The sequence below is a fragment of the Brienomyrus brachyistius genome, chromosome 23 (genome assembly GCF_023856365.1).
Source record: "Brienomyrus brachyistius isolate T26 chromosome 23, BBRACH_0.4, whole genome shotgun sequence".
Taxonomy (NCBI): Eukaryota; Metazoa; Chordata; class Actinopteri; order Osteoglossiformes; family Mormyridae; genus Brienomyrus; species Brienomyrus brachyistius.
This window is the reverse complement of record NC_064555.1, coordinates 7,748,230-7,764,170: the sequence shown is the minus strand read 5'-3', so window position 1 is coordinate 7,764,170 and position 15,941 is coordinate 7,748,230. Positions and strand designations below refer to the sequence as shown.

The window sequence follows — 15,941 nt, the reverse complement described above, 5'->3', positions numbered from 1 at the left end:
GTGGCCGTACAGCCAGGTGTGGCGCACGGTGTCCCGCTCACGGGCACCACCGTCCATCATCTCCAGTTCTGGGTCCTGAATGGGTCAAATTTCACTGACTCAAAGCAATGATGAATGGCCTCGCAAGGTTCTTATGATGTTAACTTTAGCCATCATTCCTGATCTCAGGCAGGAAAGGTGGAACACGTTGTTTATGGTTGCTGGCCGTCTTGGTACAGGGTTAAATATCTGCCTCCGGTGGTTGTCCTGAATGTGTGAGCATGCGTATCGATTATGGAGGTGTGCTGTACCTCTTGTAAGGTTGTCGGTGTCGTCAGTGTCGCTTAACCAAAAGTATTTCACTTGGATGCATGAGACACTTCATGATGGAGGTGGGCTGCATGATTATTTCAAATTAGGTTATCAAGAGTTGAGAGTTTTAAAATCTGATTTCCTGGGGACTGTCTGTCTTATTACTTTCAGTGTTGTATTTCATTTCCCTTTCAAAGAATAGGTTTAGAATTGATCTGTAGTCCCGGTGCGTGTACCGGGACGTGGCCCCGCCCCCTCTGACCGCCATCCCCCCCCCCCTCTCTCTTTCCCGGCAGTGCAAGTATGACTTCTGCTGGATCTGCCTGGAAGAATGGAAAAAACACAGCTCATCCACAGGGGGGTACTATCGCTGTACGCGCTATGAGGTCATCCAGCAGGTGGAGGAACAGTCCAAGGAGATGACGGTGGAGGTGTGGCAGTCTAGCTACATGGCGCACACACACACACACACACACACACACACACACACACACACACACACACACACACACACACACACAGTACCTATATACGCTCCTCTTGCCTGTATTTATGGAGTACTTCTGTGTGTAGTTGAATGGCAGTTTTGCTGTGGCTGCCTATATTTAGATCATGGTTCCTGCATTTACCTTTCACCTTGTTTCCAGAAGCCCCAAAAAAAAACCACCTAATTACAGGAAATCGTCAGCGGCTTTGTTCACCAAAGCTAATGGTAGCAGCTGCCGCGCAGAAAGGTCACGTTTCCGTGCAGCTGCGTGCGGGTTTGTAGCTGCTGTTGCGGCCGCTCGCGGGAACCAGAGCGCCCCCTGACTCCGCCCACTGGATGAGCGCTCGCTGCTTCTCGTTCCAGGCTGAGAAGAAGCACAAGAGCTTCCAGGAGCTTGACCGCTTCATGCATTACTACACGCGCTACAAGAACCACGAACACAGCTACCAGGTCAGTGGTGTCGCTATGCCTTTAAGGGGGCGTGGCCTCTGCCTCTTTACGTTTCCCTTTAAGCCACCGTTGACCTGCACGTGTTCCGTCCGCAGCTGGAGCAGCGCCTCCTCAAAACAGCCAAAGAGAAGATGGAGCAGCTGAGCAGAGCCTTCAGCGGAAGTGAGTCTCTCGGCGAGCCGCACCCGTCGCCATCTCGCTTGCCGCGTCTGAGCTCTGTCGCCCTCCCACCTCCCGCCAGGAGAGGGCGCTCCCCCTGACACCACGTTCATTGAAGATGCGGTGCACGAGCTCCTGAAAACCCGACGCATTCTCAAGTGCTCTTACCCGTGCGGCTTCTTTCTGGAACCCAAAAGCACAAAGAAGGAGATCTTTGAACTTATGCAGGTACTGCGACGGCATCTGCATTAATAACCAGGGAGCTTAGTGTGACTCCGTTTTGCCTAATCGCCTCGTTTCCTGCATCTCTCTGACAGGCTCCTATTTATCTCGCCCAAAACACGGTCTCTCTCCTCCCCCCCCCCTTTCTCCCGATCTGCAGACGGACCTGGAGATGGTGACGGAAGACCTCGCTCAGAAAGTCAACAGGCCTTACCTCCGCACGCCTCGACACAGGATCATCCGCGCTGCTTGCCTGGTCCAGCAGAAGAGGCAGGAATTCCTGGCCTCCGTGGCCCGGGGCGTGGCCCCCAACGATTCCCCGGAGGCCCCCCGTCGCAGGTGCAGTGCCCCCCCCATGGCAGTCAGTGCAATCCGAGCCGCAGCCCTTATTTACGGCCACGTTTGAAGAAACGGCGTGCCGCAGTTATTACTTTTTATACATCCTGTGAGCCCCCCCCCCCCCCCCCCCCACACCCCGGAATGGCCTCAGTTTGGCAGCGTCGGGCACATAAAACATGAGGCCTGAATTACTTACTGGACTCCCGGAGTCATTAGACTGAAGCAGCACTAGTAATGCCTGTCCTTCAGAACAGACTGCTGTTCCTGGGAAGGGCAGATTAACACAGGGCAAAATACTTATTTATAACCGTGCGGACTTAAAGCAGTATTTGGAGTTTTTACATACATATACACAGTTTTAGTTTCTCACTACCCACTTGTATTGAAGCATGACCTACCTATCTCTTCTCTGGCTTTTCTAAGCGAGTCTGGCAGCTGTACTATCATACCACACCTTGTGTGGCTGACATTAGATGCATCTGTATATTTAAGGTCTCTGTGCTTCTCCAACTCTCTCTCTGTCTGTGTGTGACTCTCTGTCTGCGCGTGACTCTCTGTCTGCGCGTGACTCTCTGTCTGCGCGTGACTCTCTGTCTGCGCGTGACTGTGTGTGTCTCTGTGTTAATGGAATGGTGTTCTGTGCCTGTATGTGTGCACCTTATAGAGAAAAACACTGCTAACAGTAACAGGGGTAATTACAGACATGTTTATGAGTTACTTGCTGCAGTCCCGGTCAAAGTACTTGTAGCACCCAAGGCAGGCATCACCACCTGCTCCCTGGGCGCCCGCCTGTGTAGTCTGTAATATTTACCGCACCTGCCCACTTAGAGCAGCCCATAGAGACTAACTTGCTTACCTAGCTGAAGATGTACATTTTACTTGACACGACTCCTGATAGTGAGGTGTGAGATGTACTCTGGCTATTTACTGTTGCGGGCTTGATGCAGTAGCTGCTGTGGCGGGGATCAGGGCAGCGGCTCTGCGTTGACAGGCGGCCTCACGGCGGAGCAGTCCGCCAGTAGCGTTTAGCGGGGTTAAAAGGCGCCGTGCTTTCCTACAGACGCGTGCCGCTCCTCACCCCGCCTGTCTGTCCTTTGCAGTTTCGCAGGCGGAACTTGGGACTGGGAGTACTTAGGATTTGCTTCCCCGGAGGTGAGTGAAAGCCGGTATCCCCTCTCCTGACTGCGGGGCTCTCTCCCCGGCCCTCGTGTGTGTGCGTGCGTGTGTGTGTTTGTGTGTGCGCGTGTGCGTGCATGTTTTATCCTTGCGCAGCGTGAGATGCATTGGCCCAAGCGCGTAAGTGCATGTTCCCGAAAGCCTAACCCTGTTGCAGGCCGAAGGTCTCAGTCTTGTTCTGTTTCAATCTGAAGATCCTGGCCAATCAGTCGGTACTGGGAGGAAATGATCAGAGAGAGAACTATCAGAGTTCAGGAGCACAGCAGCAGGTATTCTCACGGCCAGTGGCCGCTGTTCTTGCAGTCATCTTTTTGCTGAATCATATATAAGCATGATTGATTTTATTTTTCTTTCCTCCCCGTTTTTTTTTTTTTTTATTATTTCTTTATTTTTAATTTAATCAATTTTCCAAGTATTTTCTCACTGAGGCCAGGAAAAATGTCAGAAGTTTCCCCCGTAACAGCTCAGGCTGTCTCTCCCTGAGCGCCGTACCCCATTTCCACTGTAGGATCCCTACCGTAGGCTTCTGACTAGCTGCGCTTGCTTTCTGAGATTATAATGTATGCATAGGCTGTGCCATTAGGGGGCGTGAACAGTTTCAGCAAGATGGCAGGCTGAGACCATCTGGGCTTGACAGGCTTGGTCTTGAGCGCTGGAGCCGCCTGCTAGTATTTTCTCAGCCCATAATTTCTCTACTATAGAGGCATCTTTGCCTCCTCTTCTGTCACCAGTTGTCTGGGATTTCCATATTTATTTCGAAGTGTTCATAGGAAGAGAACCCTTCAGAAATTCCTCCACACTGTTGTCTGGTTAAATTTGTGTGTGTGTGTGTGTGTGTGTGTGTGTTTGTGTGTGTGCACGCTCATCCCAATTTAACACACTGCATCACACACGAGTTCCTTGGTATGTGTTACATGGCTCTCAGGACCCATCTCACCCTAAACCCAGCCGTTCCTGCGCTCTGGACCACGATGCCGTGCTTGGGAGGTGTTTAGTGAACTTCTCCACATGTATATTTAATAATGTGTTCTCCTTGGAGATTGCTTTCCTTGTGCTAATTTATGAAGAGTGACCCATTGAACGGAAACAGTTTTTAGCTGAATCATTGTGACCCACGTCTGGCTGTAAAATTAACTTTAAAAATGGCCAGTAAGTCACACGTGAGTGTCATCCTCTGCTTTAGGGTTGCCTAAATGCTTATACCTTAGGTCTTGTACCTAAGTCTTCTTAAATAGTATACCTTTTATGATCTAGTTATACAGCACAAATCTTATACGAGCAGCGTATAAAATGGTGTAAATATTTGTTATTGTTTTGGTTATTACTGCTATAATTCTTGTAATATATTTGTGTATTATACATAACAGCTGTAAAAGCCTTCAGTTCTTATCTTATCATTGGTAAAGATAGACTGTACCCTAATTAGTAATTAAGTCACACATGTAATGTCTACAGTAGTTGGACCCTGAACTGCCACTCTTCAGGAAATGAATGATCAGGAAGGCTATTTAAAAGGCTATTTTTAATCTAATGGCGACATATTCGAATTGCATTAAAATAAGGCGCATAAGGATACAGGCTGCTGACACAACATTTTGCCATTGTTGTACATAATTTGTACAGTCTCATCGAGCGTGGACAGCAGTGGAAATGGGGAATGGGTGAAAGCGGCCATCTCCCTGTCTGCTGTTCAGTTTATCCCTCACTGAGAGGAAGTATAGGGACAAGTGTCCTGCTACCCCTAGAAGAGGGTGTTCTGAAAAGGACAAGTGAGCAGTGTCCCTGCAAACCAGTGGTGTGTCACTAAATAGTGTAAATCTAAAACTGAGCAAGGGAATCTGGAATAGTCTGGCTGCCTCTCTTCTTTCTTTCCCTCCTGTTTACTTTATTATGATTTAATAGCCCAAGGCAGTGCACACCATCTTCCACTCCGGCTGCATCGATTTAACTGCAATACAAATGGCTGCTTTCGCTTTTTGTCTGCGCTGTTCATTCTCAGTGACCTTGTTCTGAGGAAGACATTTTTTTTTTGTTTTCTTTCTGCAGCATTTCAGTTTCTCTCTTTTTTTCTTTCTTTTTTTGAAGTATGTTCAGCTCAAAAGAACCAAACAAGTTGCTAATTCCGTTGTGCTGTTTTATTGTGGTATTTTGTGGGAAATGGACGGCGAAGGATCTCCAGCAAACGGGCGGCTTGACTCTTCACAGAAGCGTCTTGGATCCTGCGATACAGCATCTTTCTGTATAATTGGCCTGAACCTCCATTCAGAGAGATGACGCGCTTTGACGATCTTCCTGACATTCCGATTGGACACGACCGGGCCGAGTGGAACACCGTTGGCGGGTGGGGGGGGCGGAGACGGACTAAAGCAGGAAGTCGCGTGGTGGTTCTGTAAACCAGTTTCTCAGCGATCCGCAGCGGTTTCGCCTTTTCCGAGTTGTGCTCAGCTGCAGTTTGTGCAGCTGAAAGCATGCGGCGAGAGCTGAACACAACAAAAGAAACTAATAGAACCTAGTTTATGTGAAATCTTTATGCCGTGTATGTCCACATGGCCGGCCACGAATGCATATGTCAGCTACAGAGGGATGACGAGATGTGGGTCTCGGGTAAGTGGGGGGGGGGGGGGACTTTCTGTTCCGTGAAGGTGTTCAGTTTATACCGAAAGCCGTCTTCAAGTTGACCAACAGCAGCCTCGGAGGCTTCTTGTAAAGATATGAAGCAGTTCCTTGGATAGATTTACTTGCACTCGAATTTTGCTTTCTTAACGTTCTGATGCGTTGCGCAGAAATGCTGGTGATATATCTTGACTGCTGCTGTGAGTGTCTGGAGAGTACAGGGTGTCCTGAGTGCCTCTTGTCAGGAAAGCTGGGGGTGAAAGAAGAAGAAAAATGAAAACGACGGGGAACCTGGATGTCTTTATGTCGCGTTGATGTTTAACTTTTAATTCAAGTGTGCAAGAGACACTGAGGCGTGTCATACTCCGGGTGCCACTGCCCTCCGCTAGCGGTCTCCCTCAGCCGCTCGCTAGCTGCATATGTTTGCATGCCTGTGTTCTAACCTCGTCCCTTAATTACCGAATAAAGCTCATTCGCTGAACTAAGATGGTGGGTTTCGTCTTAAAAAAATCTGAGGTAGGAGTGTGTGAATCCTGCGTGTGGTTCAGCGGATTAGGAGGCTGCGCGTGTGATTGGAAGGTCTCTGGTTCAAATCGAATTGCTGTACAGACCGGATGTTGCTACTTTTTAGGTGTATGTCGCTTTGGAAAAAACCGTCTGCTAAAAAAACATGTAGGGCTGGTGCGGGGGGGGGGGACCCCTAGCCTGTGCACTGCTGGCTGCACGGCTGCACGGCTGCTCTGTGAGGGTACAGTAGCCCCCGGGGAAGGCCCAGTGACCCTCTCTGCTCTGCCCCCTGCTCCGTTTTCCCTGTAGGAGTACGCAGAGTTCCAGTACCGCCGGAGGCACCGGCAGCGGCGGCGTGGCGACACCCACGGCCTGCGAAGCGGCACCCCCGACCCCGATGAGCCCGGCGAGGGCATCGTAGGTACGTCGCTGGCACCCACACGCCCCCAGCACTGGGCAGAGAGCAGGACCAAAAGCACGTGACTGTCCAATCAGGGCCCATCTTCTAGTGATTCGTATGCATTTGGATCGTATGTGATGATCTTGCTGTTAGTATCACTTGGTGTCTGAGTGTTAAGGCTGGCAGCTGGAATTTACTCTGTTCAGCATTTAGTTGTATTCTGGCTTAAATGCTATGATTAAAGGGGAGGAGCTGCTGTTTCCATGTATAGTTCCCCCCCCCCCCCCCCCCCCATTCAGTCCTGTAATAGACGCCCACTTCCCTTTAACACATCTGCTCCAGGAAGTACCTAAAAAAAAAGGCATCCAAAAATGGACAGGCCGATGAAATGGAAAGCCGGCTTGATAGAGCAATTGTTAATTGCAGATCACTAACTGCTACTAGATCAAGAGTATGAATTCTAAATCATACGTGTCAAAGGATAGAAAATGAATTCTTGGTTATCACCCGGGCCTCGTAATAAACTGATAAATCTGGGGTTTCTGTCAGGGAGTATCTTATCTGGTATTGGGGGGGTGCTCTATGCTTTTATCCTGAGCATGTGCCGTTTCCACACAGACACCCAGGACGGGGGCAGCAGTCGGAGGCATGTGGTGAGTGAGGCTCCCGTGCAGAGCATGCAGCTGTGCCTTTACACACACATGAACTTCAGGGCTGTCCACAGGGTTTAGGAGGGTGTTTATGGGAATTTCTGACCATTCTTCCAGGAGAGCATTTGTGAGGTCAGGCACTGATGTTGGACGAGAAGGCCTGGCTAAAAGTCTCTGCACTAATTCATCCCAAATGTGTTCTGTTGGGTTGAGGTCAGGGCTCTGTGCAGGCCAGTCAAGTTCCTCCATACCAGACTGGCTCATCCATGTCCTTATGGACCTTGCTTTGTGCACTGGTGCGCAGTCATGTTGGAACAGGAAGGGGCCATCCCCAAACTGTTCCCACAAAGTTGGGAGCATGAAATTGTCCAAAATGTCTTTGAATGTTGCAGCATTAAGAGTTCCTTTCACTGGAACTAAGGGGCCAAGCCCAACCCCTGAAAAACAAGCCCACACCATAATCCCCCCTCCACCAATCTTTATACTTGGCACAATGCAGTAAAGCAAGTACCGTTCTCCTGGCAACTGTCAAACCCAGACTCGTCCATCAGATTGCCAGACAGAAGCGTGATTCGTCACTCCAGAGAAAACGTCTCCACTGCTCTAGAGTCTAGTGGCGGCGTGCTTTACACCACTGCATCCAAGACTTTGCATTACACTTTGTAAGGCTTGGATGCAGCTGCTTGGCCATGGAAACCCATTCCATGACGTTCTCTAGACACTGTTTCTGAGCTAATCTGAAGGCCACACGAAGTATGGAGGTCTGTAGCTATTGACTCTGCAGACAGTTGGCAATTTCTGCACACTGTGTGCCTCAGCATGCATTGTCCCCACTGTGATTTTACGTGACCTACCACTTTGTGGCTGAGTTGCTGTTCTTCCCAATTATAATGCCACTAATGGTTGACTGTGGAATATTTAATAGCAAAGAATGGACTTAATGCACAGGTGGCGTCCCGTACCACGCTTGTGTTCACTGAGCTCCTGAGAGCGACCCATTCTTTCATAAATGTTTTTAGATGCAGTCTGCATGCCTAGGTGTTTGATTTAATACATCTGTGTCTGTGGAAGTGATTGGAACACCTGAATTAAATGATTTTGAGGGGTGTCCCAAATACGTATGACAATATAGTGTGTGTGTGTGTATGTATGTATGTGTATAATATAAAATATAAATTTAATCCCTGACTCAACAAAAATGTTTACGTGACCCCCTTTTGGGTCGCAGTACACCAGTTGCAAACCAGTGTTCTAAATGGTGGAATTTAATGGACAGAGGGAGGTATTAAACTGACGGACCACACACACTCAGTCATGGACAGTATATTTATATTTAATTGCCACTAATTAACAGGTGTGAATGCATTCTTCCAGATATCCTTAGTCATTCAGGACGATGTCTGAAAGCCCTGATTGGTGCACTGTGGCATCATGTGACATGCTGATTTTTGTCTAAGGCCCTCCGTTCCCTTGACGACGACGACCCCAACATTCTACTGGCCATCCAGCTGTCCCTGCAGGAGTCCGGCTTAGATGTGGGCGGCGACACCCAGGAGTTCCTGAATAACGAAGCGTCGCTGGGGGCGATCGGCACCTCCCTGCCCTCCCGGCTGGACCCGGCGCCCCGTACGGTGGAGGTGCCCCGTGCCGCCCTCAGCAGCTCCGAGCTGCTGGAGCTGGGCGATAGCCTGATGAGGTTGGGCGCTGTGGCTGGCCAGTATGCGCCTGAGCACTTTAGCGGCTCGCACGCCTTTGACGATGCGACGGGCAGCAGCCCCCCACAGTCTGATGGTGCCGACCTCGACTCGGAGTGTCACGACCCCGCTGCCAATGCCAATCTTCTGGGCAACATCATGGCTTGGTTCCACGACATGAATCCCCAGACTATTGCCCTAATCCCCTCAGCCTCCTCTGAGCCTGGCCTGGACATGCAGCTGTCCGGCAGCCTGAAGGAAGGTCTGGAACCTCGGATTGAGGTCCAGGAGCAGGTGGATAAGGAGGAAGGCCATCTGGGGAAGGTGGGGCAGTGTCTGCCATGCCAGGCTGGAGAGGACACTGAAACGACGAGGCCCACCCAACTGGAGTTGGAGCGTCTGGATGTTGTAACAGTGCCAGCCGTGGAACAGGAGAACTACTGTAGCGCCAATCTCAGCCGCGCTGAAGGCCCTCAATGTGACTCTGACCCTGAGCACCAACAATGCAGCAGCGCCTCCCCAGACTGGGAGGAGCAAGTGCACCTGGTGTGAGAAATAAAATAGCTAGCCCACCCAGAAAATCTCAACCGGTATGAGAGGCAAATTAGTAGCTCTAGCAGCAGTTGGAAGGTAAAAAGAAGGTTTCTTATGGAAGCACAACAGAAAGGTCTCATTATGGGGGAGTCTGAGTGATGTTAGGTATTTTTAATGAAAGATATGAAAGGTTAGAGGGCAATTGAATGCTGGGAGATTATACTTATCTGTGGAACTAGATATGGCAACTAGTTAAGTTCTATGACAGATAATAGTCAGGAAAGGTAGGGGGAAATTTGAATTATTGCTTTTTGAATTTTTGCTTTCAGAAATATGCGAAAGATTAGGCCCTGAGATCAGCCTCATCAAAGTGCATTTTCCCCTCTTTCAGCTAACTATAACCCCCTGGAATAATCATTGTGGTTTTCTTATCAGGATGAAACCTACTACTGAGAGGGGGACAGAGTTCAGCCCTCCCAACCGTTAGGGGGCAATGTTGCACCTTGCCGTGGTATCGGAGTAGTAAACAGGCGGGTAAACCCCTCCCTGTCAATTCTCATCCGCCTCCTTTTTAAATGAAAAGGTGCCAAACTGTAACTAGAGTATATATGTATCACGTTGTTAACATGCAAACTGTGCCTAAGTTGCTAAGATCCAACCACGTTTATTTCCTTTCCATACCCATTCTTAGTTGATGCACATTTGCTTGTGATATAGAGAATGTGAACAAGACAGAGCTACTATGACAGTTTTTATTTTTAAATCATTATTAAAACAGTCAAAGCTGGAAATTTTAATAATGCAGAGTAGCAGTGGACACAATCATGGAATATTAGAAATGCAGTTAGCTATTTATTTCTCATAACCTAAGCACTGTAACACGCCTATGAGTATTTCAAAATGTAGGATTCATTTAAAATATGAACTTGCCGCGCAGGAAAGGGCTGTACCTTGAAGCGGATCTACTAAATTCATTACCGTGCCTTTATGTAAGAGTTTTTTTATTATCATTTTAAATTAATTACTGCGTCTCATGAGCTCTTTAGAGGTGTCGCTTACAAGCACTCAGCTCCCTTTGTGGTACAGTCTATTCATTAACAAACTAACAAAGGTTTTCGAACCTTAGCATTAAGAAAAACACATTTGTATCCATTCTTAGCCTCTCTTGCTTGTTAGATTATTTCTACCTTTTTTAAAGCATTGAAAAACGGAATATAAATTTAAATGTAATTATAGTGAGCCAACGAATTATTGATCACCTTCGATTCTGTTGCATTTTATTATTAAGTATAAAATTGCCATTTGTTCGATTTAGTTTCTGATTTGGGGCATGCAGGAATATAGTGCCAGAGAAGCGTAACGCTGTAAAGTTATACAACTGCTGGTGTTTTTACAGAGATCTGAAATGACACTAAAGCACGGAGTGGCACAGGTATTTATACGTAACACTTTAATGTATTTCTTAAAAAGTGAAATTCCCTTAACTTACCTTTAGATGCGTTGTCAAGGTATACATTTGGATTGAATCATTTTCTGTGGCAGACCTGAACTTCGAGATAAACGGTTTTCCTTAAGGCTTCACTAAAAACGGTCTTTTTCTCAAGATAGGTGTGACTGTGCTGAAATACATGTCATCTGATGCTTAGAACAGCAGCGAAACGTGTGTGTCGCATTGAAGCAGTTTGTGAGAGTAACGTGCCGGAGTCCGTGACTTTCGTGGGACTTTTTGTTCTGTACGTCCCTATTTAAGTTGTGGAGTTTGACCATCGTCTTCTGTGAAACAGTATGCTGTGCATGAAAAGGGTCCTACTATATACAGTTTTTTTTCATTGGTACTGAATTTGACCTGACAACAGAAATCACTTTAAATTGGCAAAACTATTTTATAACCCACTGAAATTTTATATTGTGAAGCAACGTAACCTTGAAATGCGATTTGCACTTTCATAATGATATACTTGATACATTCCCAGTTTATATGGAAGTAAGTAATGTTCGATGTCTGGCCAAAACATGAAAGTGTCGGTTAAGGTTGACTTTAATAAAACTGTGTAAAAATCCTACTTTGTAATATGTCAGTCTTTTATTGCACATGTATTATTGATACTGCATTGGGTATACGGTATTAAAGATGGACACATGGGTACTATTTAATATTTTTCTTGTAGGAATCCATTCTAAAAACCTCATCTGCCAGCACGGGCACTTCTATGAAAAGAGTTTTAGGATGCTACCATAGACCACCACCCGAGGGCGCCATGTACGGCGCTCTCCTGTCTGGTGTCATGGGGCTTTTACGGACCAGTGCACATTAGTCCTCCCACCACCAGAGGGCGTCATGCTCACCTGACTCCCGTTCGTATTTGTCTTTGGGAGATAACCGACTGGTGAACATCCGTCTTCCCTCCACCAGAGGGCGTCATGTTCTTCCGCCGCCTCTTTTGTGTTTGTTTACGAGCCGTCAGCCATGTTAGTTTGTGCCGCTTGTGACAGTATTCGAATACCTCCATAGAAAACGGAAATAGTCAGTTTATGTTGTCTGGGGGATTTACCTGCTCGGTTCGTAAACTGGAGTAAGTCTGAATAAAGCAGGCGCATGCACGGTGCTCGTTAGCAACCGACAGGCCCGTCTCCGCAGCGTGAAACATGCCGCTGGGTCTGAAGCCGTGCTGCGCTGTTTGCAAGACCAACTCGTCCTCCATGTGGAAGAAGGGAAATCAGGGAGAGATCCTGTGCAACAACTGCACCGGCAAGAGCGCCAGCGCGGGGGCCGCGGGGGTATCGGCCGCTTCCAGCACCCAGCAGAACAACGGCGGCGGAAAACAGGTAGAGAGCCCGACGAACAGCCCGTCTCCCGCGTCCGGATGCTGTGGCAGCGTGTGAGACGTGTCACTCTCCCCCAGTCTAAGCAGGAGATCCACCGGAGGTCGGCGCGCCTGAGAAGCACCAAGTACAAGGCTCCGGCCTCGGAGAAAAAGGTGTCCACCAAGGGCAAGGGCCGGCGGCACATCTTCAAGCTGAAAAACGTGAGTGGGGCTCCGGGCCGCCGCTCCGGTGATCCGTGGGTGTTTCTGCTTATTAAAGGACGCGCTGCTCTCTGCCTTTCAGCCCATCAAAGCCCCAGAGTCCGTGTCGACCATCATCACCTCCGAGTCGCTGTTTTACAAGGTACCCAATCGACCCAACCCGTTTTATACTATACTGTGTTATTGTCAGTTGGCACATTCCACAGTGTCATTTCATCCCTCGTGTATTATTTATGATCATGCGTTTTGTATTCTAATATTTAACTGCCTTGTATTGCACTGCTGCCTGTCTTATACCCCCATGCACCCACCCCGCGCAATTGCGGTCCAAGAATATCACTATTTTCCGAGTACATGTGACAGTAAAACTTTATAACTACAGGGGCCGCGTTTTTGCTACCGATCTGACGTGTGGTTCCTCTCGTCCCAGGGTGTGTATTACCAAATCGGAGACGTGATCAGAGTGATAGACGAGGAGGACGGGAAGCCGTACTACGCCCAGATCCGGGGCTTCGTGCAGGACCAGTACTGCGAGAAAAGCGCAGCCCTGACGTGGCTCCTGCCGACCCAGGCCAGTCCCAAGGACCAGTTTGATCCGGGTACTTACATCGTAGGTGGGTAAAGACAATGATATTACTAGGAAAAACCAAATCTAAACAATTGCGCAGAGTTTTTTTTTTCCTCCATCAGACCCAGATGGGCTCCATACTTATCATGGTGCCTTTATATTAAATCAGAATCATACTTCCGTTTATTGGTCAGGTACAACTGCATGTACTAGGAATTTGTTTTGGTCCTTACATTCACAAAAAAAACATAGAAGAACAAGACCATAAATTAAGAAAAATAGCTAAGTAGAAATAATAAAATAGAATAAGGCAAGATTAAGGACAATAAGGGGAACAGAGGCACATTGAATACTGGAATACAAAAGTGTAAAAATATATGTCCAGTAGATGAAAAAAGATGTACAAAGACGTGTGCCGAGTGAGTGTTTTTGTGGCGTGAGGTTCTGGTCTTGATAGAGCTCTTGCCGGAGGTAGTTTTTCGGACAGTCCGTGTTTGGGATGAGAGGGATTGGTCATAATGTTTCCAGCCCACGTCAGGGTCCTGGAGCCATGTAGGTCATTCACCGTCAGTGTCACCAAGTCACTATCACCATTGTTATGTGTTTGTCAGCTTGGGTCCTATTTACGTTGTTTTAAGTGCAGCACAAGATCACCTATCTGATGTTCACAGGGAAGGCAGTGCAGTTCGTGATGTGTAATTTCTCTGACATTTTTGAAATGTGCTCTGCATAACAGAGTGTTTCATCTCTTATAAATATGGAATTGTATTTTCTTCTGTTTTAGGGCCTGAAGAAGATTTACCAAGAAAAATGGAGTACCTAGAGTTCGTTTGCCATGCCCCCTCGGAGTATTTCAAATCGAGGAGTTGTCCGTTCCCTACTATACCCATCCGCCCGGAGAAGGGCTATATCTGGACACACGTTGGACCAACACCGGCGATTGCCATTAAGGAGTCCGTCAGCAGTAATAACTAACCTAATGAGACTGACTGAACTGGTTTCATGGACTTAACTGACTCCGGGTAACGGAGGTTGTATATCGACGGCTACGCGGTTGTGTAGCGTTTCATTTTTCCACCACAGCTGATGGTACTGCACTAAAACATTTCCTGAATTTTTATATTTCATATGTTGTACAGTCTGTCTACAAAATCTAGTTTTCTCAAGCAGAGTAAGGACTGATTCTTCAACTTGCAATGTAAAAAAGTGAGGTTTTTCATGTTGGCTCTTTCAGGCACTTTTTTGTACAGAGGAATAAAATGTTACCTGTAAATCTGCTATCTTTACCTCATTAAAAACTAAATCCTCGTGCGCTAAGTGAACAGGCTTTTCACCGGCTTAGGGAAAGTGGTTTTCATAGAGTGGATACATTATTAATGGGCCTTTAAGCTTTTTAATTCTAAATTTGATATATTTTTAGTTTTGATTTAAGCTCTTGACTTGGCAGTGGAGGGATGTTTCACACAAGCATAACGTTCCACAATGTGTCGGAATGCCATCCCAGCACTTGTGATGTTTGGTGTGAGTCACGGTTTCTCTCCAACTCAAACATGTGCGTTGTGGTGGCCTTGTCTTCAGCTCCCAACCCTTTCCAGGTGTACGGATCATTAACAGCACACACAGACCATCTCTGGAGCTTTTTAATCACGGGGGGGACATGCGTGGAGTGGTGGAGTATTACAATTCACAATTTTTTAACCTGTGTTATAGATTAATGACGACGTGCTTCGCCATGTTGCACCCGTGGGCCAAAAGCAAGGTATTGCCACAACCCCATCAAAGAGGTGGGTGCTCAACGTCACAGCTCCGCCTAAGTTCTGTACACACATCTGGCACTGGGAAAGTTAGCATTTTCAGAGTTTAAGCATGATGGTTTTAAGGTTCTTAACCATTGGTATTTTAAGCTTCACCTGCCATAGAGCAAGATACTAGCTAGTTAGCAGGGTGTGCATTTTCATGCCAGTGTCATGTCATGATTTAAGCTCTTTGGTCAGTTCAGATGTTAATGAATTAAAAACTTCTAATACCTAATATTTGGACATGAACATTTGTATGAACCCAAGATTGATGTGGCATTGCTGCCAGGGTAATTTTGCCTGTGCTAAAGGTTGAATATGCAGTCTCTGTGTTAAATGTGGACAAAACCCCTTGGAGTTGTTTGAGTTTATAACTGCTTTGGCAGTATTCACTTCAATTCAAAAAGCTTTATTTGTTCTTGATGGACAAGTATGTCTATATCTGGTAGGCAGCATGATAGTTCATCAGATAGATCTTCAGTTTGAGTATAACCCCCTTCGTGTGTGTGTGTGTGTGTGTGGATTAGGTTTATATTACATTGTGGGAACCAAACGTCCCCCATAATGTAATAACCAGGTTTTTTTTACATTGTGGGGGACATTTTTCAGGTCCCTGCAAAGATCTGTGACTGCAATCAAAAAACCTAAAATGCGAAAAGTCTGGTATTTTGTTTGGTTACTTATGGTTAAGGTTAGGACTGGGTAATATATATTACATATTACAAACTCCACACACAGGTTTGTATGTTCTCCCAGTGTCATGTGGATGTCCTCGGAGTGCTCCGGTTTGCATTTATTTATTTAGCAGGCCCTTTCATCCAAAGCAATATACACGTTAAGTTGTAGTACAAAGACAGGTGGTTAGAGTAACTGACGTCTCTGAATCGCTTATGTTTCATTGCGAACGGATGTCCCATTCTAGTGCGCCTGATTGGCATCCTGTCCAGCCCGAGTGGCTCTACCCCGCCCCAGTGCCCCGGACTGCCTGGCATGAGCTCCAGCCTTTTATGACCCTGTTCAAGACACTAA

The 15,941-nt window shown here is 47.2% G+C and overlaps 2 protein-coding genes across 7 annotated transcripts in view; both read left to right on the top strand.

Moving 5' to 3' along the window:
* The window catches only part of ankib1a (ankyrin repeat and IBR domain containing 1a), a 41,889-nt gene extending 30,307 nt beyond the window's left edge, over positions 1 to 11,582 (top strand). For 5 of the 6 annotated variants that reach the window (XM_048992769.1, XM_048992768.1, XM_048992770.1 and 2 more), the window contains 10 exons: positions 588 to 722; positions 1,142 to 1,228; positions 1,324 to 1,390; positions 1,470 to 1,615; positions 1,770 to 1,948; positions 3,049 to 3,100; positions 3,319 to 3,393; positions 6,554 to 6,665; positions 7,263 to 7,297; positions 8,752 to 11,582. In XM_048992769.1, coding sequence (XP_048848726.1) covers positions 588 to 722; positions 1,142 to 1,228; positions 1,324 to 1,390; positions 1,470 to 1,615; positions 1,770 to 1,948; positions 3,049 to 3,100; positions 3,319 to 3,393; positions 6,554 to 6,665; positions 7,263 to 7,297; positions 8,752 to 9,540 — 1,677 coding nt within the window. In that variant the 3' untranslated portion in view covers positions 9,541 to 11,582. The remainder of the gene's footprint in view (positions 1 to 587; positions 723 to 1,141; positions 1,229 to 1,323; positions 1,391 to 1,469; positions 1,616 to 1,769; positions 1,949 to 3,048; positions 3,101 to 3,318; positions 3,394 to 6,553; positions 6,666 to 7,262; positions 7,298 to 8,751) is intronic. The other variant, XM_048992773.1, reaches the window with a different exon arrangement.
* Positions 11,583 to 11,909: 327 nt separating this feature from the next.
* On the top strand, positions 11,910 to 14,389 carry gatad1 (GATA zinc finger domain containing 1). Its single transcript, XM_048992774.1, has 5 exons — positions 11,910 to 12,348; positions 12,426 to 12,548; positions 12,631 to 12,690; positions 12,979 to 13,162; positions 13,901 to 14,389. Exons 1-5 carry the CDS (start codon positions 12,169 to 12,171, stop codon positions 14,089 to 14,091), a joined length of 738 nt encoding a protein of 245 aa, XP_048848731.1. The 5' UTR covers positions 11,910 to 12,168; the 3' UTR covers positions 14,092 to 14,389.
* Positions 14,390 to 15,941: the final 1,552 nt, after the last annotated feature.

What these genes read in the sequence shown, in the direction of transcription:
- gatad1 (XM_048992774.1), top strand. Translation starts at nt 12,169, where the DNA reads ATGCCGCTGGGTCTGAAGCCGTGCTGCGCTGTTTGCAAGACCAACTCG. An exon ending in ACATCTTCAAGCTGAAAAAC is followed by an intron (nt 12,549 to 12,630) that starts GTGAGTGGGGCT and finishes TCTGCCTTTCAG; the next exon opens with CCCATCAAAGCCCCAGAGTC. An exon ending in TCCGGGTACTTACATCGTAG is followed by an intron (nt 13,163 to 13,900) that starts GTGGGTAAAGAC and finishes CTTCTGTTTTAG; the next exon opens with GGCCTGAAGAAGATTTACCA.